Source organism: Hoplias malabaricus, chromosome Y, assembly GCF_029633855.1.
Source record: "Hoplias malabaricus isolate fHopMal1 chromosome Y, fHopMal1.hap1, whole genome shotgun sequence".
Taxonomy (NCBI): Eukaryota; Metazoa; Chordata; class Actinopteri; order Characiformes; family Erythrinidae; genus Hoplias; species Hoplias malabaricus.
The window spans coordinates 50,236,132-50,261,802 of record NC_089820.1 but is presented as its reverse complement, the minus strand read 5'-3'; the positions used below and the strand labels follow the sequence as shown (position 1 = coordinate 50,261,802).

General features: G+C 42.7%; 1 protein-coding gene across 2 annotated transcripts in view; it reads right to left on the bottom strand.

Moving 5' to 3' along the window:
• Positions 1–25,671, bottom strand: part of LOC136679287 (12S rRNA N4-methylcytidine methyltransferase-like) — an 89,899-nt gene that overhangs the window by 31,247 nt on the left and 32,981 nt on the right. For both annotated transcript variants that reach the window (XM_066657729.1, XM_066657730.1), the window contains exon 3: positions 9,471–9,607. In XM_066657729.1, the coding sequence (XP_066513826.1) occupies positions 9,471–9,607 (137 nt within the window). The remainder of the gene's footprint in view (positions 1–9,470; positions 9,608–25,671) is intronic.

Below are 25,671 nucleotides of genomic sequence, written 5' to 3'. Positions count from 1 at the left end.
TAAATTCTCATAATTGCTTAAAACAACAGTCCTATTTATAGTTGCATTCCCACAATGCTGACATCATTTAAAGGAAAAGGTGTAGAGTAAGAACAACATGCTCTTTGCTGACTCAAACACACTCACTTCTGGCAGAATAAAGCAGCAGCTCCTTGAAGTTGAAGATAAAGTAACATTATTAGATGGTGTTTTCTTTGGAAACCAGTTCAAGAATGGTCCAGATATTCCTATCATGGGGAATATTCCTGCCAACAGGAAAGGATACTTCAGTGTGGGGCAGAAGCTGTTTCAATGTTTGACACTGGCAAATGTTCAAGCCTCTGTTTGTAACAGCTGTCATGACAGCTAAACACTAACTATTATGTGTGAACTATTTTGGTCCACAGTAGTTATCACTACATTTGTGTTGTTATGACTACCTGGGACTTAAAACGAGTATGGTGTGATCACTGAACAGATATAAAAAGGTCGTGCCTCCTTTCCACCTTTTTCATTCTTTGGTTGCCATTGAACAGTAGACACTCCATTCCTGATTAGTTCTATATAGAGCACAGTGATAAAAGTATCTGCAGCTCACCCAAATGCGGACAATTAGGTAAGGTGTTATATGCTTGGCGTCTGAAATTTGATTCTTACTTCTGTGCTAAAGCTACAAATACAAAGTATATATCAAAACAAGCACTAATATTATAACTGTTCAAATGATTATCATGTAAAATGGTTAATGTTAGTAGTGAACTATTAAAAGAGCTAATAACAAGTGTGTGTGTGTGTGTGTGTGTGTGTGTGTGTGTGTGTATATATATTGAAGATGAAGAAATGGATGTAATGTATATTTTGAACTTTGTAAAACTGAAAAAGCTCTGAACTTTTAATACGCCATAGGACTATTCTCTTCATTAGGATAAACAGCTGATTTGTAAACCAATGGTGTGTCACCTAAACCCAACTGTGGGATGAGAACAGCTTGTTGTTGTTGTCCGGGGGTTTACATAAAACGAGTGAAAAAGGGCTTTCTCAATGTAAGCTGTTAAGCCGGAAACATGCTCGAGTGTCCCCTTTAAATAATCGAAAAGCAACAATTTCCTGACAGCATAATATAACGTGACCTACGACCGCATCAGCAACACCAATCTATAAAATGTTATCCTCAAACTCATTTCTCTCCTCCATCCTGGTGAGAGAGAGAGAGAGAGAGAGAGAGAGAGAGAGAGAGAGAGAGCACAGACCCAGACAGATTAGAGATGTTTGCATATGAAGATGAACAGAATATGCTATATATAGGGCATGGGGCATGTTATAAGCCTCCTTTAGCACATCCCACCAGAAAGTAGATGTTATTCTCCCAGTAGATGTTATTATTATCACTGAAACAAATGCCCCAAATATTTGGTGTCTCAAATTTGCTTCCTCAGGTTTCCCCGGAGCTAAAGGCTAAAGTAGATAACAAGTAACAGAAGCTTCTAGCTACAGAATTAACATTGTGTAACAGTGCATGAGAACGTCTGTACACATTTCTCTAAGGATTTGATGGAATTCAGCGACAAGAACATTTATAAGGTCAGGCCCCAATGCTGTATGATTAGCTTTGGATTAGCTTTAGCTTACCCGCCTGTCAAACTCTCTACATGATCCTGCTCACAGACTAGAGTCGCAGAAAACCCTGGAAACAGCCGCAGAGTTAGCTGTATTTCTATCAGACAGATAATAATCTGAATTGTTTTGTGTATGGAAGTAGCAATCCAAAAGAAACAAGTGGCTAGCTGGACTGGCTACTCAAAGTGTCCAGTGTGTAAGTGAATGTATGAGTGTGTGTCGTCCTGTGATGTACTAGTGCCCTTGTAACCAGTGTGCCCAGTGATTCTGGGTAGGGTCCAGAACTTCCAACCCTGAGCTGGACAAACAGTCACAGACAATGAATGAATGTTCATCACTGCTGAATGATCCACGGTCATGTTTATAAAGAACCATTAATGAATCTAATGAATCTAATGAAACCAACGTGAAAGGATTAGAGCTGAGAAACGAGTGGTGCTCCAGTGGTGACCCTCAGTCTAGTATGAGAGAGAGGGAGAGAGAGAGGAGAAAATGAGAGAAAGCATCAGAGAGAGAGCTACAGAGCCAGACAGATTAGCGATGTTTGCTTATGAAGGATGAACACATTTCTCTAAGGATTTGATGGAAATCAGTCACAAGAACATTAATAAGGTCAGGTACCGCTGCTGTATGATTAGCTCTGGCTCATACAGTACCAGACAAAAGTTTGGACACGTCTTCTCATTGGTGGAATAAGGCTGTTCACGGCATACAACTGTGTACCAGCCCCTGTCTCTGCACAACCCAAGTTATGGTCTCAAACACATTAAGAAGGCGAGCAGTTCTACAAATTAACTCTTGACGAAGCCCCAGCTGTTCACAGCTGTTCACTCAAAACCATCCATTGAGCTGTTTGAGAGAACGCCAAGACGGTGCAAAGCTGTCGTCAAAGCTAAAGGTGGCTACTTTGAAGAATCTAAAGTATAAAACACATTTTGGTTTGTTTACTACATAATTCAGTATGTGTTCCTTCATAGTTTTAATGTCTTCCATATTCATTTACAATGTAGAAAGTAATAAAAAAAAAAACAAAGAAATCATTGAATGAGGTGGCCAAACATTTGACTGGTACTGTAAATACCAGTCCACTTCAGAGAACACTGTTACACTGCTCCATGGGGACCATGGCTCAGCTGCTCCAGAGAGTCCCATCTGCAATTAAACTCTTCCATGGAGTCCACAATGACTGCACCATAAAGCAGCTGAATTCACTTATTTTAAAGAGACACCAAGCAGTATTTTTACCTTGAAATAGCAGCATCAAAACCATTGTGATTCTTTTCTAATTTTTGGAAGAATGTAGGAAATGACACATTGAATTCCATGCTTTCAGACTCATGCAGCCCAGAGTATGATTGGGTGGTTGTACTTCATTGTTGTTCAAATTAACCCGAGGGCTGAAAAACACATGTATAAAATTGTTGCAAAATTTTATACTGCCAGCATCAGCGCACAGTGTGTAAGGACATGTTACATAAGGTGATAATCACATTTACTCTCTCGTAGAAGACCAGTTATCCACTCATTAAGTCTTACAGATATTTAATAAAAAAATAAAACCAAATGCACTTTCCTATTCCCTCCATCAGCTCCAGTGCCGAACTAAATAAGCACTGTCTGCACTCTGAATTCTAGACCTGGCTGATAGACTATGTTTAGAGCAAGGGGGAAACAGTGTAAATTTGATCATTTGTGCACTGTGCTCCAGAACAGTGACATGCTGTTCTCCATCAAATCAAGCTTGAAAAGTTTCTATGTGCTGCCCCACTTGGCCCCGGCTCCGACGTCACTGCAGCATGAGACAAGATGCTGATCGACTGCTTTCAGCAGGGGAGCACGGATGAAAATATCTGTGGAACAAGTCCACAAGTCCAGGCATAGGCACACACATAGACTGGTTTTTATGTTTTTCCAGGACTTGAACCCACCAGATGAGCCTAATCCTAGATTTAAGCCTAAACTTCAGTCATCAAAAAGAAATAGTAAGACACATGCAATGTTGAAGGGAAAAAACAAACAAAAAAAGAACAAAACCAGAACAGTCCTTTGGTCCTGGTATCATAGGGTGGACATTTTTCTCTGGCTCACGTAACAAGTCATTACAATTCTGCCTTGAAAATGTATGAAAACAAGCACAAACTCACACACATAGGCAGAGTCACAAAGGAGCAGGGTGTGAACCCTTTGAAGAATGTGTGTTAGCCTTGGAATATTGAACTCAGACAACTTGGACTGGGCCTCAGAGGATGAAGCTGCTGGAAGAGACGGCCATTTGATAAGACAGCCACTCACAGATGAAAGAGCCAGGGTCTAACGCTAAAGCTCAGGGTCACTTCAGAAACTGCTGTTTCTCTGGCAAGCTACTCGCTGAATAACTTCATCCACAAACTTGGCAGGCGTGGTTAATCAAATTACTTGTTTACGTGCTAAATGTGCACCACAAATCAATGACAGACAGGGCCCCTGCCACTTTTCATTTGAATTGTGAGTCTTATTTCCATGTAGCCATGTTTCAAACACAAGGACCCTATGGTGAGCAGGCTCCTAAGGTCATGACTGAGAATGCGTAGGAAGTGCTAGAACAGCTGTAGCTAGGCTAACTGTTATAAGTGCTATTTTATTTGACAGGACAACCACTGGCAGGTGAGGGTCACTAAAGCTCAGGGTCATGTTAGAAATCATGGTGTAGACTGTGAGCTAATCACTGGATGACTTCAGTCCTAAACGTGACATGCATGATTAATTTAACTGCTACATACAGGGGTTGGACAATGAAAGTGAAACTGTCATTTTAGTGTGGGAGGATTCATGGCTAAATTGGATCAGCCTGGTGGCCAATCTTCATTAATTGCACATTGCACCAGTAAGAGCAGAGTGTGAAGGTTCAATTAGCAGAGGGTAAGAGCACAGTTTTGCTCAAAATATTGCAATGCACACAACATTATGGGTGACATACCAGAGTTCAAAAGAGGACAAATTGTTGGGGCACGTCTTGCTGGCGCATCTGTGACCAAGACAGCAAGTCTTTGTGATGTATCAAGAGCCACGGTGTCCAGGGTAATGTCAGCATACCACCGAGAAGGACGAAACACATCCAACAGGATTAACTGTGGACGCAAGAGGATGCTGTCTGAAAGGGATGTTCGGGTGCTGATCCGGATTGTATCCAAAGAACATAAAACCACGGCAGCCCAAATCACGGCAGAGTTAAATGTTCACCGTCACTGCCAAGGACTCCAGAACCATTCTGGAGGACCATGTGCATCCAATGGTTCAAACATTGTGTCCTGAAGGCGGTGCTGTGTATCAGGACGACAATGCACCAATACACACAGCGAGACTGGTGAAAGATTGGTTTGATGAACATGAAAGTGAAGTTGAACATCTCCCATGGCCTGCACAGTCACCACATCTAAATATTATTGAGTCACTTTGGGGTGTTTTGGAGGAGCGAGTCAGGAAACGTTTTCCTCCACCAGCATCACGTAGAGACCTGGTCACTATCCTGCAAGAAGAATGGCTTAAAATCCCTCTGACCACTGTGCAGGACTTGTGTATGTCATTCCCAAGACGAATGGACGCTGTATTGGCCGCAAAAGGAGGCCCCACACCATACTAATAAATTATTATGGTCTAAACCAGGTGTTTCAGTTTCATTGTCCAACCCCTGTACCTGCAGAAACCACTGTCACCATTTTCATTTGAATTATGTGCCTTATTTACATGTGGGTTTGGTTAAAAATTATTACCATATTATAGAAAATTATTCAAAATATAAAATAAAAATATTTTACATATTATAAAGAAAAACCTAATTACGTCCTGGAGCTCAAACACAATGAAGTAAAATAAATGCTCTTTCCTCCTTTCTGATTTTGTATTACATTTTATCTAGAGTTACCCGGAGACTTAGAATTGTCCCACCTCCTTGGCTGAGTCACTCCAATCAGAGCACAAAGGCAAGGTTAAAATAGGACTATTACAATAACCTCAATATTAGAATACCGCACTACTGACTACCCAACCACAGGGAACGGCAAGAAACCGTCATGCCCAATGCGTATGTTTTTTCCATTTTTACGCAAGGTCCTCCTTTTTTTACACCTTCATGCATGTGTAATGAATTGTAAGTAAATTTGTTTAAAAACCATAAAAGCTATGTAAAAAAGACTGTAACGTTCCTCAACTGTTGGCATCTGAACTGCTGCTGCTGTCTTCTTTAATAAAATACAAACAATAGCAGCAAACCTAGTTGCAAAACCAAATCCAACTTAGTAAGTTTGGAAACATTTCAGATTTCAACCAGATGAAACGTAATACCCACCCAATTCAGATGAGGCAATATGCAAAACCTGTGCCAGAAATGTTGCTGTGAAACAGGTAAATAAATCAAATTTAAGCTCTCATCTGGCTACCAGTCATCCAGCTATTGAAGCCCAAGTGCCTCCACCAGCACCAAGTCATGGAGCAGCCTCAAAACGAACAGTTCAGGCCGGTTCCAGCTGACAGGTAGGAGTGTAGCCCCAGAATCAGGATAAATGAAGTAATTTGGGGGCGGCAATATCGCATATCGCAGTGTTGAGCCCTGATAAATCACCGCATGGGAAATTGTTTCACTGCGACAGCCCTAGGTTAAAAAAGCACAGAGAAATAAGTGTACTAATAAAATACCGTGAAAACTAAAGAGAACTGAGGGGAAAATGGCTAAATACTCGAGCTTCTGTTCCTCACTCCTCACTCCTGGGCTCTTGCATTGAACTGAACTGTGACTCATTGTCATTTAAAGGAACGGTCACTGAAACTGGTTGCTCTGAACACTGCTGTGGTGTGTGATTCTTGTATTAGGGAACTTGTGGAGAAAGGGACATGAAGGAAGAGCCTGAACAGCTGCAAACAGGCTAAGTGTTCTAGCAGGTATTAGATAGAACAAAAAACTTTTACACTGATTACATGATTTTTCTGTGATTTATTTCACCTTGGCAAACTACCATGATGCCACATCACAGACTGGAGAGATAATGCTAGCCTTAAATGTTAGGACCCTGCAAAGTTCACGTTGCTAAGGCCATGACTAAGAATGTGTATGCAGAGCTAGAGCGGCTGTAACTATGTTACTATGTTAGCTTTAATTGCAGGTGTTAGCTAGAAGATGTGCTGTGCCACTGGTTAGTTGTGGTATTAGCAGCAGGTCACTCATGTGACGGGGTAATTTTGTTAATCAATGGAAAGAGCCAGGGTCTGACGCTAAAGCTCAGGGTCACTCTGAAAACTGCTGCTTCGCTGGGGAGCTTTTCGTTGGATGATTTCATGGGAAACTTGGCAGGCTGTTAATCAAGTTTCTGCCTGAAGTGCTCAATGCTGACTGCAAATCAATGACAGGCACCACTCTCTACACATTTCACTTGAATTATGAGAAGCCTTTATGAGTAGCCGTGTTTGTTTCAGCGCTGCAGGAGATTTCTTGCACTAGAATCACGTGCCCTGGACCGTTTGGCGATTATGAAAGCAGGTGCACATGGCCTGACACCAGGAAAATATTTTTATATCTATATATCCTGTGTTTTCTTGCCTTAGTAATTGCTGAAGTGACACACGACAGAAGGTACTGCTGTCATCTCTGACGTGGTTTACTTGATACGTGCCACTGTCACTGTGTGTGTGTGTGTGTGTGTGTGTGTGTGCATGTGTGTGTGTGAGGAAAATTAAGATTGATGAAAATGTAAAGGGAAAAAAGGGACAAAACCTTTGCTTCATCTATGGGGCTGCTCTGAACATTTGCAACAAACGCAAATAATTGAGGGGAGAGGAGATGAGAGGAGAGGAGAGGAGAGAAGAGGAGAGGAGAGGAGAGGAGAGTGCTATGAAAGAAAAGAGAAAAAGAACTTAAAAGAAGTTGAACTAGAAAAGAAGACAAGACCTAAAAGAACAAAACAATAAATAAAAGAAGCATAGGAGCAGAAGACACGAAAGAAAAGGGGATAAAAGAGCAAAAAAGAGAAGGCAAAATAAAGGAAGAGAAATGAAGAGTAGAAAATAAAGGACAACAATATATATGTGCATTTGAGAGAAGAACAAATGGATACAAAAAATAGGAGAATGGCATAAGAAAGTTTTAGAGAAGGGTTAGAGGGAAGGAGAGGAGAGAAGAGAAGAGAAGAGAAGAGAAGAGAAGAGAAGAGAAGAGAAGAGAAGAGGACAGAAGAGCAGATAAGAGAAGAGATGAGAGAAGAGAATAGAAGAGGAAAGAAGAGAAGAGAAAATGAGAAGAGAGAAAAGAAGAGGAGGACAGAAGAGAAGAAAAGAAAATAGAAGAGAATAGAAGAGCAGAGAAGAGAAGAGATGAGAGAAGAGAATAGAAGAGGAAAGAAGAGAAGAGAAAATGAGAAGAGAGAAAAGAAGAGGAGGACAGAAGAGAAGAAAAGAAAAGAGAAGAGAATAGAAGAGAAAATGAGAGGAGAGAAGAGAAGAGGACAAAGACGAGAGAAGAGGACAGAAGAGAAGAGAAGAGAAGAGAAGAGAAGAGAAGAGAAGAGAAGAGAAGAGAAGAGAAGCTGTGGTGCGTGGGCTAGTTGGCCCTGTTATTCTGGACTGTAATAAGTTTGCCTAATTGCAGGATTCCTTCAGCTCCTCTCACCCCTCACTCGAGTGGGTGTGGAGGGCCTCACTGCTGGGGTATATATCGCTGCTGACAGAATGGCTTGTCCTAATATTCGCTCCCATTCTCTCTGTCTCTCACTCTCCCTCTCTCTCTCTCTCTCTCTCATTTCTGTAGCTGCAGCAGTTCCCCTGAGACAGGTTTCCCCAGAATCGACGTAAAGAAGGATCTCTACCCACGCTGCAGAATCAGGAACATCTCATTTCCATCCGCCCTCGCGTACTCCCTCGCTCACGTCCATGTGCACAGACACACACACACACGCACACACACAAGGCCACACGCCTTTTCTTTCTTGTCTCTCCTTTATTAAACACTATTTCTCTCTTAGGCTCTCTTCCCATTTTCTTTCTCACTCTCTAGTTTTCTCTCTCTATCTATCTCTAGTTTTCTCCCTCTATCTCTCTCTAGTTCTATCTCTCTCTCTCTCTCTCTCTCTCTCTCTCTCTCTCTCTCTCTCTCTCTCATCAGCCTCCTCTCCCCAGAGCAGAAAGCAGGGAGAACCTGCGTGGGTGGGAGCGTCTCTCCCTGTCACTGAAGCCTCAGGCCCCTGCTGACAAATGAGGCGTAGGGGCTTCTCTGCTGAGCGTGGGTGAGAGTGGGGTTTCTGAATCTCTGCTACTTCACTAATACAGACTGTAGAAGACCAGGAGTGGGAGGGTTCAGAGATGAGGGGGAAAGACTTCTGCCAATGCAGAACCCACAGCTCCATTCCTAACTTTTAATTAAGACCTCACCAGCTTTAAAAGACCATTTTCACAGCTGTGGTAGGATAGTGAATGTTTTGTGTTTTGTGCCACAAATGTCAAGGAATAGACTCCATTTTGATTGTAGCATGAAGGAAGAAAAGGTGGTAAAAAAAGAAGAGGCACTGATATCTGATACATGTTTTTTTTTTTTACAACCAAAGTAAATATAATTTAAGCATTGTTCGAGTTCATAAACAAGAGAGCCATTAAAATTTCCCATAATTTACTTTAAATAATACATTTAGTTACATTTAACTGAAGTACATTTCACTAAAGAAGTGCAATCAAAAAGTACTCTATTGTAATAAAACTACTCCAACCAACCATTTTTATCTAGAATCAATCAGTAATATATTTACAAGACTGATTATGAGTCTGAGATCAAGTCTCGGGTCTCTTGGTTGTGTGTTGAGTAACATATCTCTAAGAAACAGCTAGTTAACATTGATAGGAAGCTGAAATAAACTCACGGATATTCCTCTGCTAGCTGCTGGGCCAAGTGGAACGCCGCAGGGTCACGGTCAGCCGCCACCAGTTTGACACCAGGGGCCGATTTCAGGATGGCCTTACTGTGGCCTCCACCTCCAAAGGTCAAATCTAGGACGATCTGTTTGCAGAAAGATATGGAGGATGTCAATGAAATGCAATGTGTATGAAGACTGAAACATGTTTGTAGTTCTGTGACTGTTTGTGGTAAAATACCATAATAAGAAAAAGAGAAAAGCAAAATCTAAATTGAAGCTGAAGTATCAGATGAATGGTTTATTGACAAGTTCTACACATAAGTACTAAAGGCCAGCAAAGCCGTCATGCTACTGTATGTTACGTGGGTATACAGATAGACGAATCACTACCTAAATAACCTGCTCCGGATCAATCTGTCACATTCAGAATATTCAGGGTGTATTTAGTGGTATCAGTGAATAAGCTTGTCATTAGCGAGGAGGCCAATTGAGTGTTGAGAGTCTTTAACTGCTATTGGCTTCTATTGATCTTCATGTCGATTTCTGCATTTGATTTAGTTAAACATGACACAGTTCTCTTCCCAACTATCCTGCATACCTGCCAGTCATTACACAGCTGTACACCTTCTCATTTAATGTTGTTTTTCATTTGGAGATAGTTACCTCATGACTGCTCTCTTGGGAAAGCGTACACTCGATGTTACTGAACATTTCGATGAGGGTTTGATTGCACGATGCCATGAGAGCATTAGTGATTGGTCACTCCAATTCATCCCAAATCTAATATATTGCAGATAGCGGACACATTTGGCCAAATCTGTCTCACATTTGGCACTTATGACCCAGTTAAGACAGTAGTGAGGGTTCTTTAGGCCAGGCGTGGGCCAAATGTCAACTCCACCAAGACACAAATTCACAACACGCCAGGTACCTGGCCGATAAGGGGGACCCGTGGCTGAGTTGAGGCAACATAACTCACCCTGAGTGAACATTCATATCTGGGATATGGAACACTAAGCTTGGGAAACTTGGGCCCTTGTGTGCAGATTAAAGATTCGTATATATCAAATTCAAAATGTAGTCAGCCACATATGTAATATATTCACACACGTTCCCTGCTATACTCCTAAGGTTTCTTGCTTTAACGCATATGCCTTTGGAAGAAAAGCAGTCTGTGTTTTTTATGACCTGAACATCTGGACTTGTATGTCAGTTTTGTACAGAGTACCCAGCCTGAATGAGTCTGATTTGTGCCTGAAACACATAAATCTAGATCTGAGTAATATTTTTGTACTGTTTTCATGTAGAAGGTGTACGAATAAATGTTAAAATGTCTTGTTTTGGAATGTGTACTTGTATGGTCTTTTCTCATTTTATGGTAATTGTTGCATAGTATTAAAAATGACTGTTGTCATATTATTCATTCATTCATTCATTGTCTATAACCGCTCATTAAGTTCAGGATCACGGTGGGTCCGGAGCCTACCTAACACACTCTGGAGGGGGCGCAGTCGCCAGTCCACCTACCAACATGTGTTGTGGACCGTGGGAGGAAGGAGCACATGGAGGAAACCCATGTGGACACAGGGAGAACACACCAAACTCCTCACAAACACCTCACAGTCACCTGAAGCAGGACTCAAACTCCCAACCCCTGATCCCTGGAGTTGTGTGACCTGCTGCGCCACCATGCCACTCTCAAAAGTAAATATTAAGTAGTGTGAAAATGGAAATTGAGAAAAATGAATTCATCACTTCATTCATTTTTTGTTGTCTTCTTTTGTCATTTGTAATTATACACAACAGTATACCTGGAATCATTGGGTGCAAGGAAGGAATACACCCTGGAGGGGGCGCCGGTCCTTCACAGGGCAACACAGTCACACATTCACACCTACGGACACTTTTGAGTTGCCAATCCACCTACCAACGTGTGTTTTTGGACTGTGAGAGGAAACCAGAGCACCCAGAGGAAACCCACGTGGACACGGGGAGAACACACCAACAAAAAGTCATTAAAAACTATTGATATCGTTATTTGTATCCTTAAATCTACACTCACCGTCCATTAAAACAGCTACACAGACCACACAGGAGCACTTTGTAGTTCATTGTAGTCCAAAACAAAATGTATATGTATATATAATTTTTCAAAAAATAATTTAAAATGCTTTAATTTGGAATTTTACCAACAAATTTACAGAGACACAAAAAAGCTAACTGAAGTACAGTAGTACGGTACCTTGAAAAACAAATGGCAATGACTCTTAAAATAATGCTTAATTCCCATGTAGCATATTGCTTCACAGTTGCAGGCTGCTCATTAGAACTGATCCATAGTGTGACGAACACTGTGTTCAGTGTTGAAGGCGCTATCATGAAAAGCTCACTCTAAGAGGTTACAAAACGCATTTGTGCATTCACCCACTTTCTCTCTCTCTTTCTCACACACACACACAAGACACTGTCCTCTGTTCTCATCCGAAAGTCGATGTATGAGTCATGGTCTCTCTTGCTGAAAAAGTCTCGGTGGGTTTAGAGAGCTACACCTCGACACGTTCCCAGGGCCCGAACCCCCCACGCCTCGAACAGAGTGCACATGCCTCAAGAAACAAGAAATATTCCTGCCAGAAAACAAAACTCAACTTCAAACTTATTAGGAATTAAATATTAACAATTAGCCAGCCCACACTCTGACCTCCTGACCTCCCCCTCAAGTACACACAGAATGAGTATTACGTCTTCTTATTAGAGATGGAATTATGCATCGTCACATCATGATACGCAAGTTGTATACAGATGTTTGGGTTCCGATTATAGATGAACTCCAGAGAACGTGGGTCTAGGGATTTCATTGTTGATTATGGTTTACTCGATTGGTGCGTGTGTACTTCCTGAAACAATCTGAAAAGGTTTTTTGGGGGGATTTCTAATGATTTTAAAGGGCTATTTCTTGAATTGGATTAGGATTCATACCATGAGTAACTTCAGAAACCTCAGGGCATCACAACAAAAACAATGGCGTAATAATGAGTAGCTTCTAATGGATACGTGTCTTTATGTAACACACCACAAACTGCAGAGAGACTGGGAAAGGCTCCAGTGTCATAAGGCGTGATATTTAATTTAATCTCAGCTGAAAAGCGTCAGGTTTTTATTTCTGTGCTTGAGTCTTGCCCTCGTGGGAGAAAATCTCCAAGTGAGAGTGCCTACTTGTGTACGCAGTTTGTTTGTGCATCTGTGTGTGTGTGTGAGTCACTCCCTTTTTGATTTGCAGCTGTGGAACAAACATTGGAGAGCCACAAGTTTCTTCTTACGCCTGCCTGCCGAAGGTGGAGGACCCGACTCGCAGACGCATCGGATAGGTGTTCCTCTGGTTGTGTTCCATTCCGCACGATTCGCTTATTTTTTTGGCTCTTGAACCAAACAGCTCCTGAGCTGATGGATGCAGTGAATGTATGTGTTGTTCATTACACTTCCCTATGTGAGGTCGGACGTGTAATCATGACGCGCCAAACCTGCCCTTACTGCACTGTGTCCATAGCAACCATGAAACTGTCACGTCCCTGTGCTTCTTTTCATCGTGAAGGTGCTTCTCCTTCAGCTGAACAAATTTAGAAATTAACTTGGAGAGAATTACGTTCCAACTTCAGCTACTTCAGAGTGAAATAGAACGTGACACATAAATACTTCCCGTGTAAAAAACGTTAGGAAAGATATTCACCACCAAAATATATACTCGACTCCTTTTCGCTGCTGTGTAAACTCATTATCCAGGACACAAGGTACACATCTGGAACAATTTAATTAAAGGGGACATATTATGGAAACAACACTTTGTCAGTGGAGGACCTGGAGCCCATCAACACATAAACTGTGAATCAAGACCACCCAGTCGTTCTTGTTTTTTTTGTATGCTGTCTCAGAAAACATGGAACATGGAATACAAATTAGTTTGCATTTGGCGACATTTTCAATAATCTCAAAAAACTGCATCTATTACTAAAAACAAGAACTTCAGATATTTGTAACAATTGTACATTTTGATTGGAAGATTATGGTTAGATTTAGGGTTAAGTTTAGGCGGTTAGGTATTAGCAATGGCACTAAACAACAACACAATGCTTCCTTTTCTAACCTTTTGGAGTTTAGAGTTAAGTTTAAGGTTAGGTTTAGGGTTATGTTAAGGGTTAGGTTTATTGATAGGGTCAGGGTTAAGTAAAGTTTTAAAGCTGATTTTTCATGCTGGGTTGCCAGAAATTCATGTGAACATCCACAAATATGTTTAGTACACATTTTACAAGTGTCATTTATACTTTGTACACATTGTACAAATCCTCTTTTAGCAAAATATGCATACATTCAGGGGCAGCACGGTGGCACAGCAGGTAGTGTCGCAGTCACACAGCTCCAGGGGCCTGGAGGTTGTGGTTTCGGTTCCCGCTCCGGGTGACTGTCGGTGAGGAGTTTGGTGTGTTCTCCCCGTGTCCGCGTGGGTTTCCTCCGGGTGCTCCGGTTTCCTCCCACAGTCCAAAAACACACGTTGGTAGGTGGATTGGCGACTCAAAAGTGTCCGTAGGTGTGAGTGAATGTATGAGTGTGTGTGTTGCCCTGTGAAGGACTGGCGCCCCCTCCAGGGTGTATTCTCGCCTTGCGCCCAATGATTCCAGGTAGGCTCTGGACCCCCCGCAACAATGAATTGGATAAGCGGTTACAGATAATGAATGAATGAATGAATGCATACATTCAACCTACATTCGACCAGCCGTCCACTCCTGATATCAAGTGCTAACACTGTAGAACTGCATCACCCTCTCATCTGACTAACTCCAATCACAGCTCTGAATCAATTTAAGATCACAAAGATTAGGTTAAATGAATAAAAACAGAGAAAAACAGCATTGTGGAATAAAAGTATTGAGTAAAGCAGTGAAAATGACAGTGGAGAATAAAGAGAACTGAGCAGGACTGTTAAACAGGATGAGAATGGTGCTGTGGTGCTGAAGCCTTATGCTATTTTGACCAATGTATATCACCAATGTTCCATTAAGACCCCAGGGAACGGTGTTAACATGTGAAAAAGGGTAAAATATATCCTTTTTAAAGCCGTGTGCTGTAACTAAATATTGTTGAAGCGCACCTTAGCATCTTTAGTTAATGCAACTGTAAATCGATGTTAAATTCTATGTCAGTCACAAGTGTTACTCTCATCTAACAATAACAACAACCTCCCCATTCCTCTTCAACCGCAGCCTTTTTCCTATCGGCAGGTTTCTCGGAGCAAATAGACATTTGACAAATACAGCCAACACTTAGAAAACTCCAGACAACAGGAAAACATTCATAAAGGAGTGAATGAAACATGATTAAAGCTTCTATGGAGCCCAGCCCTGTGTTGTCAAAATCATTTCCCGACACATTGGCTTCACCTGCTTCTCTCTAATGCAGTTTGTTCCTGGGCCGTCAGTATCTGAATGCCAGAATATTATTCTCCGAGGATGAGTCACTTAAGGGCTACCAATTCAAGTGTCATCACACATGGAAACTGATATGAAAACAAACGCAAACCATGTAAAGCAGGACGAGTGACGAATATCTAGTTACGACTGATTTACATTAGTGCCCTACAAACTTGTTTATAAGATAGGATACCTTATCGCCTGTGCTTGTTTATCATAAAAAAACACAGTTTGTAGAACTGCCTGGAACACACTCCTATGAGGAGGAGGGTTTTTTAGGAGGGTGGGGGTGCAGTTCTCTGAGAGAAAACAACAGGAGAACGCTGGGCAGCGAAATGTTAAGCACAGGGATCAATAGTGACGCCGGTTGAGGTGTGCATGCATGTGTGTGTGTGTGTGTGTGAGAGAGAGAGAGAGAGAGTGGTTGAGGAGGTGATCGATGGCAGAGAGGCTGAGTCTCCCTCTCGTGTCTGAGACTCAGGCAGCAGATGGGGAGGGAGAGTGGGCCAGAGCGATGACTCACAATCAGTACCATCAGCACGCCCGGCGCTCCATTCAATACCGCAAGAGAGAAGGAGAGAAAATATGAAAATAAGAGGAAAGTGGAGATAAATAACGCAAACACAAACAAACCGCACAATTGGTTGTAAGCGTCAGGTGTCGGAAAAAATGCAAAAGGCATGGATTAGACTGGTTTACTGGATGAGGGAGGAAAAAGGGAAGGTATGAACATGAAGATCAATAGGGATAAGGATCGATAAAAGTACTCTGATAATTACTTAAACTTGCATCTGTTACCGGAACATGGGAGTTTGCAAATAGCTCTTCGCTGTTCAAAAATCAAGGTCGGCCATCTGCTGTACAGTGCATCATACTTAGCTTCCCATCCTGTAAATGACTTAATGGACAGGTGTGCCCTTCATCTCCAGTTTGATTTTCTCACTCAGTGACTCAGATGAAAGAACGAGACAGCAATGAAGCCAAGCATCTTTCTTTGTTTTCGCTGAGGGTTTGACACTGGGACAAGATCGTTTTCCTACACACTAGGGTGGCCTTTCAGGTATCAATCAAATATCTTCCGGGAAAGCAAAACACGCCAGCAGATGCCGTCTTTCATCTCTGGCTGAGCTGGACAGGGCAGGGGTGGCTAGGTTCTTTGGGGGAAAGGTTGGTGAGGGTCAGGCTGTGTAGTCTGGCTCTTGTAGTGGGTGGAAACAACAAAGGTCTCAGGAAGCGTCTGTGATTACTCTTGACAAATACCTCTAGGGTGTTAAACACCTCATGGTTTAGAGCAGACCTCCATACTGTCAGTTTGGTGGTGGTGGTGGGGGGGAGCTGGGTTTCATTCTGAATGTTCTCATAGCAAATCAGACAAATCATCGATATAGGTAAATGAATAATACCTTACTGTGGTGCATGCACAAGATTGGACATCCTCATGGAAACCCCATGGAAGAATTCAAATAGAAATCAATACTCATCTTCTCAACTCTTTTTTACTCAAAACTAAAATTAGCACTGAGAAGACAAGAGAGAACATGGAAAGTCAGTGGAATAATATTTTAGGGTTTAACTGTTACTGTGGGTCACAAAACATTAAAAAAAATGTTTTGTTTGTGTGTGTAATGTGTAATTATAATTCAAAATCAAAATTCATTCACTATCTGTAAGCGCTTATCCAGTTCAGGGTTGCGATGGGTCCGGAGCCTACCTGGAATCATTGGGCGCAAGACGGGAATATACCCTGGAGGGGGCGCCAGTCCTTCACATGGCAACACACACAGTCACACATTTACACCTACGGACACTTTTGTGTCGCCAATCCACCTACCAACGTGCGTTTTTGGACTGTGGGAGGAAACCGGAGCACCCGGAGGAAACCCACGCAGACACAGGGAGAACACACCAACTCCTCACAGACAGTCACCCGGAGCGGGAATCGAACCCACAACCCTGGAGCTGTGTGCTGTGCCACCGTGCCGCCATATTACCAACAGTTACAATAAAATGACAAAAGAGCTGGAAAATGTTTGAATTATGAACTGCAGCTAGTTGTATAGTCGGCTTATTAGCCCTATCCACAGACACAGAAACTCCTGTTAAATTTCTATAAACAGTGAGATATATTCATGCCCCCAATTATAATTTTGTGTGTTACTGAATTATGTGCTGGTTTACTATTAAGCAATATCATAATCAAACAGGGAATGCACAACACTATCAGACTTACTTGGTTTAGAGAAAGAAGAAAAGAAAATAGCTCCCTCCAGATATCAATTAAAAAAAATAATTTCCCCTCTCTCTTCCTTACTATATTGGATATTCCATAATACCCAGTGTGTGCTTTCTGACTCCGCGGGCTCCTGCAGGCTCAGCTGACATTAAACGCTTTGGGTCAAAGGCTAGGTAGGCCTCTGAGACCAGATAGTTTTTTTTCTGTAGTGGGCCTGTGCTCGCTTAATTAGCCACCAGCATCACCTCCTCATCTCACCTGTGGATGAGTGCGATGCATCACTAGAGTGAGCCATACCTCTCTCCGGCCACTCAGCATGACTAGGCACTCTTTCCTTCGTCACAGTTCCACCGAAGGACAGGAAGGACCCAAATGACAGCAAATCCTTCGTCTCATGTGGCCACATTATACGCAGCAACTGAAATGTCTAGGTCTAGCCCGTGCTGAATCTGTCAAAGCACACAATTGGTCCCCTTAAATACTGTAACTGCACTTGTGTTTTCTTATAGCTGTTACTGGAAACCACCAAGAAAGGGACTTTGTATGCTCCCTCGACGATGACTAAAAGAACAATGTTTTTGTTCACACATCTCCAACAACAGTAAAGAAAACAACTGCTGAATTCTAAGAATGGCACAGCATATTTTTTTTAAATCAAACCATTGTGTGAGTCTACACATCAGCACAGAAAGACTTCGGATGAGATTCTGCAGCACCACCGTCAATCTAAAACACCCTCCAACATAACCTTGAGAGGTCTGCAACAGTTCTTTCTTCTTTTAAAACAGTGTTGACGCAAGAGGCAACATCACAGCATCAAACGCAACAACCTGTTCCTACCCCTACGATGACGAAAGTATTGAACGGACCCAAAATAGCAACCCAGTCTCATGGGAGTGCCACTGGATGTGGGGTTAGGATCATTTTTCTTTTATAAACTCAGCTCTCCCTAAAGAATAATATTCTCCCAGTTATCAGTTTTGTTTACGTGCTGTATCTGTTTTTAGACAGATAAAATAAAACATACTAAAATATTAATGCCTCCTGCAGCATCCTAAGGCTGCATGCTTTTTATAGCTGCTGCCCCTTTAAGAGACCTGCCTTCTCTACCGGTGGAGATGGACGTAACAACTCCCTGAAGGATTTGGCTATAATGGGCTTGGCATTTGCAATGGTGATTTACACTGAAGTCGAAGTGAGTCATCTGCATTGATATTTCATACAGAGCGGTGTCGGGAGCTGTGCTCCTAGGGTCCTCCAGAACGATGCAGCTAGGGAAAGGGAGGGAAAAGGTGAGCAGAGGCAGTGCGAAGAGATTCCGCCAAGCCCTGCTGTTCTAGCTCAAGAATCAGAAAGCCATCTCGGGTTGGTTGGCACGTCATTGTTCTCAGGTGATAAAGCTGCTGCTTGAGCTGATGTGAGATGAGTGGAAGTTCAGGACCACAGGATAGTAGGCCTAGAAGACAAGGGTGTATGTGGTATGAGCTCTTTGTAAGGCCTTGCTCTTCTGACTTTGTATATCTGAAATGATAGTTAAGATGCAAAAAGCCTGTTCTGGCTGCAGTTACTGCCTTCACCAGCAGAGGGGACAGGAGAGTTAGCTGTAGCTCTGGATCATGCCATGATTGTTTGAGTCAACCGCAAAAGCTGACAAAAAAAAACAAACAAACAACCCTGTACCAGCCTAACCCCTCGGCTGAACTACAGCCCGTAACAAACAGAAACAAAAACAGGCCCATGCCAAAATAAATAAATATATAATTACGGTCTTGTTGCACACGTTTCAATGTCTCTTGATATAAAAATGAGGCAAGTAATCCTTCACTGCTGCACTTGGGGGAGAGAGAGAGATAACAAGGGAAAGAAAAGAAAGAAAAACAGGGAAATAGACAGAGAGGAGACAGAGAGCGAGAGATAGAGATAAATAGAGAGAAAGACATACAGTGAGAGTGAAAGAAAAAAGTGAGATGAGAGAGAGAGACAGGGACAAACAGAGAGAGAGAGAGAGAGAGAGAGAGAGAGAGAGAGAGAGAGAGAGAGATTAGAGACAAGAGAAAAATAAGAAAAGTAGAGAGAGAAAATAATGAGAAAAATATACCTATATATATACCTATAAATACCTATATAGAGAGAGAAAGAGAGAGATAAGGGAAAGAAAAGAAAGAAAAATAGGGAAATAGAAATAGAAAAATAGGGAAAGAGAGCGAGAGATAGAGATAAATAGAGAGAAAGACATACAGTGAGAGTGAAAGAAAAAAGTGATGAGAGAGACAGAGACAGAGAGAGAGAGAGAGAGAGAGAGACAGAGAGAGAGAGAGAGAGAGAGAGAGAGAGAGAGAGACAGAGACGCGTCAGTGTTGCCGTCTCTCTTTAGCGCACTGTGATAAGCGAAGGAGGCCGGGAACCTGAGAGACAGTACAAATTCTACCTGTGTCTCTCCTGCCCAGTTCAGTTACTGCAGGGGGTCTAAAATGACACCGGGGGACTTTTGAAAATATCTCCTTACACTAACAGACGCACCATTAAGGAGAGAGATTGCGTGGAACAGGATCGCTTTTCCTCATCACTTGGTTGCCATGGCACAAAGTGGATGGGGGTGGAAAAGGTGACTTTGTTCTTCTCTGTTTTCATCCTCATTTGGAGTTTAGTGTAATTTTCGGTTGAGGTGTAACCGTGCAGCTGTGTTTTCATGATGAACAGTGAACAGTCGGGTTTCTTGTTTTGAAAGCTGCCAGTAAATGAGCTTCCATTTTCGTAGAAAGAGCTTTGGGATAATCTGGCCTTCTGGTTTTGCCCTCGCTGTCCATGTCGAGGCGTTCTGACCCGAATGCTTTCGCTGACCCTCCAGGTTAGTGCCACGACTGGCTTGAGCTGAGGGTTCACTAGCAGCAAAAGTGAAACTGCTGGCAGAGCCAGTTCTTAGACAGGCTGCCAAGACTACTGGAAAATGGGAGTTTCCTGACACATAATAACACCCCTCAGGAAATTTGCATAAGCACTTGACTGATGTGTGTTGATACGACACTGTATTTTTAATAACTGTGTCCTTGCAGTTCCTGCTTTCAGCTGTGGAGATCTGTCACAGGTCTCATCGGCTGGTCTATTGCTTTTAAAAAACAACCCTTTTCTTGCCTCGGGGTAAAGTAGATGGTCATGTTCTGATTCATAAAAACATTTATTTAAATATTACATTTATTTCAAGGCCGTCATACTTGCGGAAGTTGACAGCTTTGTTGCCAACAGCTGTCTGTAATCAAATATAATTAAATTAAACGTCCATCACGTCAGCCAACTGGACTAACACGCCATACAAAAACGTTGCCTGCTCTGGAGTGTAGTGAATGATTCTCCCACGTTACTCGAAATAATTACCCGAATCATATATTTTCATGTTTGAGTGTCAAATTTATGAATCACATAGCCAGAAATACTCCCACTTCCCAGCTAGCCCTGTGCAAGTCACAGCAGAATCCGAGATGACTTCCAGAAGTGCACTTGGCATATTAAGAAGATGAATTTGACGGATGGATGCGGGCCAGGTGGACGCGTAAAAACCTCAATGTTGTTTGACAAAACAAAAGGCTTACCCAGAAACCCTTAATGCTGGCAACTGGGTTGTTGCCAGATTTTACACCCTGTAAACATGCAGCCAAGGAAAGAAGAAATGCTAGACGGGCAATGAAATGTTTAGCCTGCCAAAGGACAGGAAAAGCCTCTGGCAATTACTCTGTCAAGTGGTAATTTTTGTCGTTGATTGTAAGCATTGATGTGCTCCGCCAGAACTCATGTGTTCTCTTGTCCTTGGCCAATTGTTTGCATAGGATCTGAGCGGACCTACCTAATATGATTCCACGAGGTCTGGGAAAGGAAGGGTGAGAGGAACAGCAGCGGTAAAAGACTGAACTGTGGAACCATTACTGTACGCATTGTAATGGATTAGTCAAAACTCTCGCGAAAAAAGGAGAGGCTCCCTTCAGGCTGTTTGGACCATGAGGCTTATTTGTCAAGCAGATCAGCCTTTTGTCTGATAAGGGGTGACAAAACACACCACATTCCTTGTCTAGTCACGTGTGCGAGTTCCTGAGCAAAAGGGCTAAACCCCTTACAGAGAGCTCTAAGCCTGGGAAGAGCAGGGCTCCTCTCCTTGAGTCAAAACAGCACTTTCATGTGCTGACAACTGGCAGCGGCGAGGCCGGTGTTTGGAGAGTGTCTCGCTGTCAGCGTGAATGATGGATGAGAAACTCCTAGAGCATGTGCTAGCGTCCGTGTCTGGGTGAGAGGGAATGCGCCGGAAGATGTGTACAAACGTGTGTCCACTTCAGGTTAACACAAGAGAGGAAAGCCCGAGGCTAGTCTGGACGCTGAAGCATACTGGTGCAGTAAAACGTCTGGAATCTCACCTGTCCCGCTGTCTCACACCAAGACCATCTCTAGTTGTGCTCCTGCATTTTTCTAGTGGTAATATCTGCTGCCAACAATCTGTGCACTGTCCTGTATGTGGCGCCACACTCTAATTTCCATCCAGACTGCCTGCTGCCTGTCAATATCATCTCACGTCCAGCACCCCTCCAACCTCCCACCACCAAGCGCCCATGCCCAGGCCGTGCACTCTTCATGAGGCCAGTGGTGCACATGGAATCAGCCTCGACTGATATGCTAATGGGTACGCTGTGTTTTAATCTCGAGTCGCAATCAAAGTTCTGGAGATTTTTTATTTTCATTCCGAGGAACACTTTTTCTGAGGATATTCAGGAACTGAGAAAGCTAGAAGAGTAGCAGAAGGTTTGGCAGAAGCATCTGATTTGAACAGATTTGACAATTATTCAGAACATCCTTTAAAAAGGGATCTTACTAACCATTCAATGATTCATTTTAGAAACATTTCCCTTGCACATTAATGACGAGCCTAAGAAAGCCAGAACTTGAGCTTTACCTTCTGGCAAACAGCCAAATTGTTTCCTTAACTCTGCTGCCTTAGAGTTAATTCATCTTTCTATGGCAACTTAAGACCCTTAAATGAGTGATGTGGCGTACAGAAGCCAGTCTTCTTCCACTCGGAACAGCCCCAATGATCAGTGGTAATGAAAAATGAATAAAGGCAAAAACAAACTGCAGCGTACTCCCTCCTCGGGGGAAGTGTTTAACACTGTACTCTCGGCTTCAGTGGCTATGTCTTATTCAAAGGCTTTGCCCATGTACACGGAGAGAGGAATATGCTAGCACCTCTCGGGCCAAAAGAGCAAGAACAGAGGTGGAAGAGAAAGCTTGGATTTCTCGCCATTAATCACAAGGAATTGAACCTGGGTATGATCTGCAAAGTCACTGGTTTCTTCTCGTTTTAGAGACTATGGAAGTTTAGATAACATGATGAAACCTCATGGCAAAGTGGCTCTTCCAATCCATCCAATGCCCAGTCCATGAATAACCCACACATGTTAGTCCAATTCAAGTAGGGGCTGTTGACTGGCTGATGAGTTGGAGGAGGCATGTCAGAACAGGGAAACCGGAGCAGAGAAAAGAGCAGAAATAGCGAGTACTCCAGAACTCCATGATTGAGAGCCCTTGATTTTGAAGTTGGTACTATTGTGTCACTCTGGGTTTCCTGACACAGATGAAGGGGTCTCTCATGAGGTCAGTTTGCTTTGTCCCACACGATAACAAGACCGGGAAGCTAAGAGAGAGATAACGTTGACAAAATAAATAAATAAATAAAATGGCCCTATTGATTCCTGCTGCGCTTTCACGGGTGGTTAACTGCCTCGTTGGGGCTATAAAGTCTTTAATGGGTCCGCGATTGCTCATGCGCTGACAGACTTAGGGCTGTGGAGGCGGAAGGGGCAGGACGAAGGGCTTGATCTGCCATGGGCCGGCCCTCCGTCCTGAGGGAGATGATGGGAACGGAGGAGCCGAGAGGGAGAATAGACACGGCTGAGGAAGGGATTTATGTCCAGGTGTTAGGAATGGCAGCTACAGTGCAAATCCACCTCCGCCTTGAGACTAAGACTGTCAGAGAGCACTGTCTCTGCTGCTTCACCTACACATATACAGGGTCCACAGTAGAGAGAGTGCAGTCAGGATTGAGTGTGCATGTGTGTGTGTGTGATTGACTGTGAGTGTTCCTATGTGCAAAGGATAGAGAACTCATTTGTACTTCTAGTACAAGTGAATGTTTGAGACATAGAGGCCTCATTTGTTGGAGTGTGTATGTGTATGTGTGTGTGTAATAGAGACCTCGAGCTTGTCTGAGCATGTGTGTATGTGTGCGTGTGACAGGGTCTACATTAATTAACATAATGCACTGTAGTAACATGGTTTTTCCTCATCCCTATTATAAGCAGGCTGTGACACGTGCACTTGCAAGATACCGACTCTATGAGCGCTCTGGAAGGCCACGTTATCCACTTTACTTTAATGTAATTGCTGGAGCTCTAGAAGCTGGCTGTAGAAATATTCACACAAAGTCAAGCAAATATTACAAGTGTGTTTTCAAAGGCAATGCTGCTTCTCCTGTTGTCTGGGACCTACCACACAACCGAGAATTTTAAAGACCGTAATAATAACAACGAAGCCGTAAATCAGGAGACTGTCGGTTCGCCTCGAGTGATGACACAGCCATCCGTAGACCAGCGGGCCAGGAGAGCTTCAGGTGGGTAGGATAGCCATCCCTCCCCACAGCCACACATATAAAGTGCCGTTGCATGTATATATAAGTTTATGCAAAAAAACTGACAGTTTGTGTTCTCCTCCAACTCTGTAGAGCTGTCAGTGAAGGTTGGAAAAGTTGCACTGGCTGGCTTTACATGACTTGGAGGAACTTTTAGCCTCCATCCTCTCAACTCGGTAGCAATGTACAACAGAGGGAGACCTAGGTAAAGGCTGGAAATACACATAAATAAATAGAGGAGAACACTGGGTAACAATGCAAAAGGTAAACAAAGACAGAAAACTATGGGAAAATTACATTTATAATGTTGTATATAACTGCAGGAGGAAGAAGAAGTAGAATTAGATTAATCCCCTTAAGGAATCAGAGACTGGGGCAACAAGGCAAATATATAAACCCATAATGCATGTCATTTGTAATAATTCCATTGTAAAGGGGATTGCTCACTTTATTTTAGAATGGCTTTTCTATGTATTTTATTCAAAAACATTTTCGGTAAAAAAAAATAAATAACTTTTAAGTTAGTTTCCTTGAAAAAAAATTTATTATTTATGTTCAATTTGACAAATCATATTATTTGACCAGAGTACAATAAAGCATAATACAATTATTAACTGTATTTTTGTTTAATGTTTTGTTGCAATACAAATACATTGTGTACATTTTTTATCTGTAAGTTTAACGGAAGATAAAACGGATTATTTCAAGTTCAAAATCGGAGATCAGAGACTTTCCGACCTGATAATCATTACAAGAACACACACACCCAGAAACATAAATATACACATACACGCACTCCCAAATTACTGAGAGAGCTGACAGTGATGTGGGTAATAGTGAAATGTTTTAGAGCACCTGTGCCGCTGTGGTCCTGTCTGCCAGTGGTGAATGACGGCTGATAATGAGATGTTTTGTTATTGAAGGTGAAGGGAAGAGAGAGCGCCTGTATGACTCATATCTCCATCCCATGAATTATAACTCTCTGTGCTCTCTTTCTCTCTCTCACTCCCCTCTCTCTATCCAGAGTGGAAACTAGTGAACAACTTCCTATAACCACCCATAATGAGCAGGGCATGCCAGCACAGTCCTTTGTCATCGTCTTCATCAAAAATAAGGAAAGAACAAGGAGCAGTGCCTGAATGGATAACACCCTGCATTAAAACGTCCTGATATTCCCTGCAGCAACAAATGTTTCTTGCCAGGTCTAGCCATGTACTTTTGTGAAGGATGTGTATTCTTTCGTTCTAAATGTAAAAGAAAGAACAGACTGTCGAGAAGGAGGCAAAACATGTTTTGAAACCTGGGGGGAATGCAATAAAAAACAGGGACCATTTCAAGTTTGTAGAAAGCAAGCAGTCACCATTTCTACACAAAAGCGATTGGTGCAGTTTAGTGAGGAACCACCGCTGCCTTCCACACAGCAGACAGGTCTCTGATTCCCAACTCAGACAAAAACACACTGCTGTATCAACAACAGTCCATTGGCAGGACTCCTAACGCTTCGTTCACGGCCTTCTGTAAGAGTAAGAAATTCTAGATAAGAGCATCTGCCAAATGCCATAGATGTAACAGCATCATTCATTCATTCATTATCTGTAACCGCTTATCCAATTCAGGGGTCGCGGTGGGTCCAGAGCCTACCTGGAATCATTGGGCGCAAGGCGGGAATACACCCTGGAGGGGGCGCCAGTCCTTCACAGGGCAACACAGACACACACTTTTGAGTCACCAATCCACCTACCAACGTGTGTTTTTGGACTGTGGGAGGAAACCGAAGCACCCGGAGGAAACCCACGCAGACACAGGGAGAACACACCAACTCCTCACAGACAGTCACCCGGAGCGGGAATC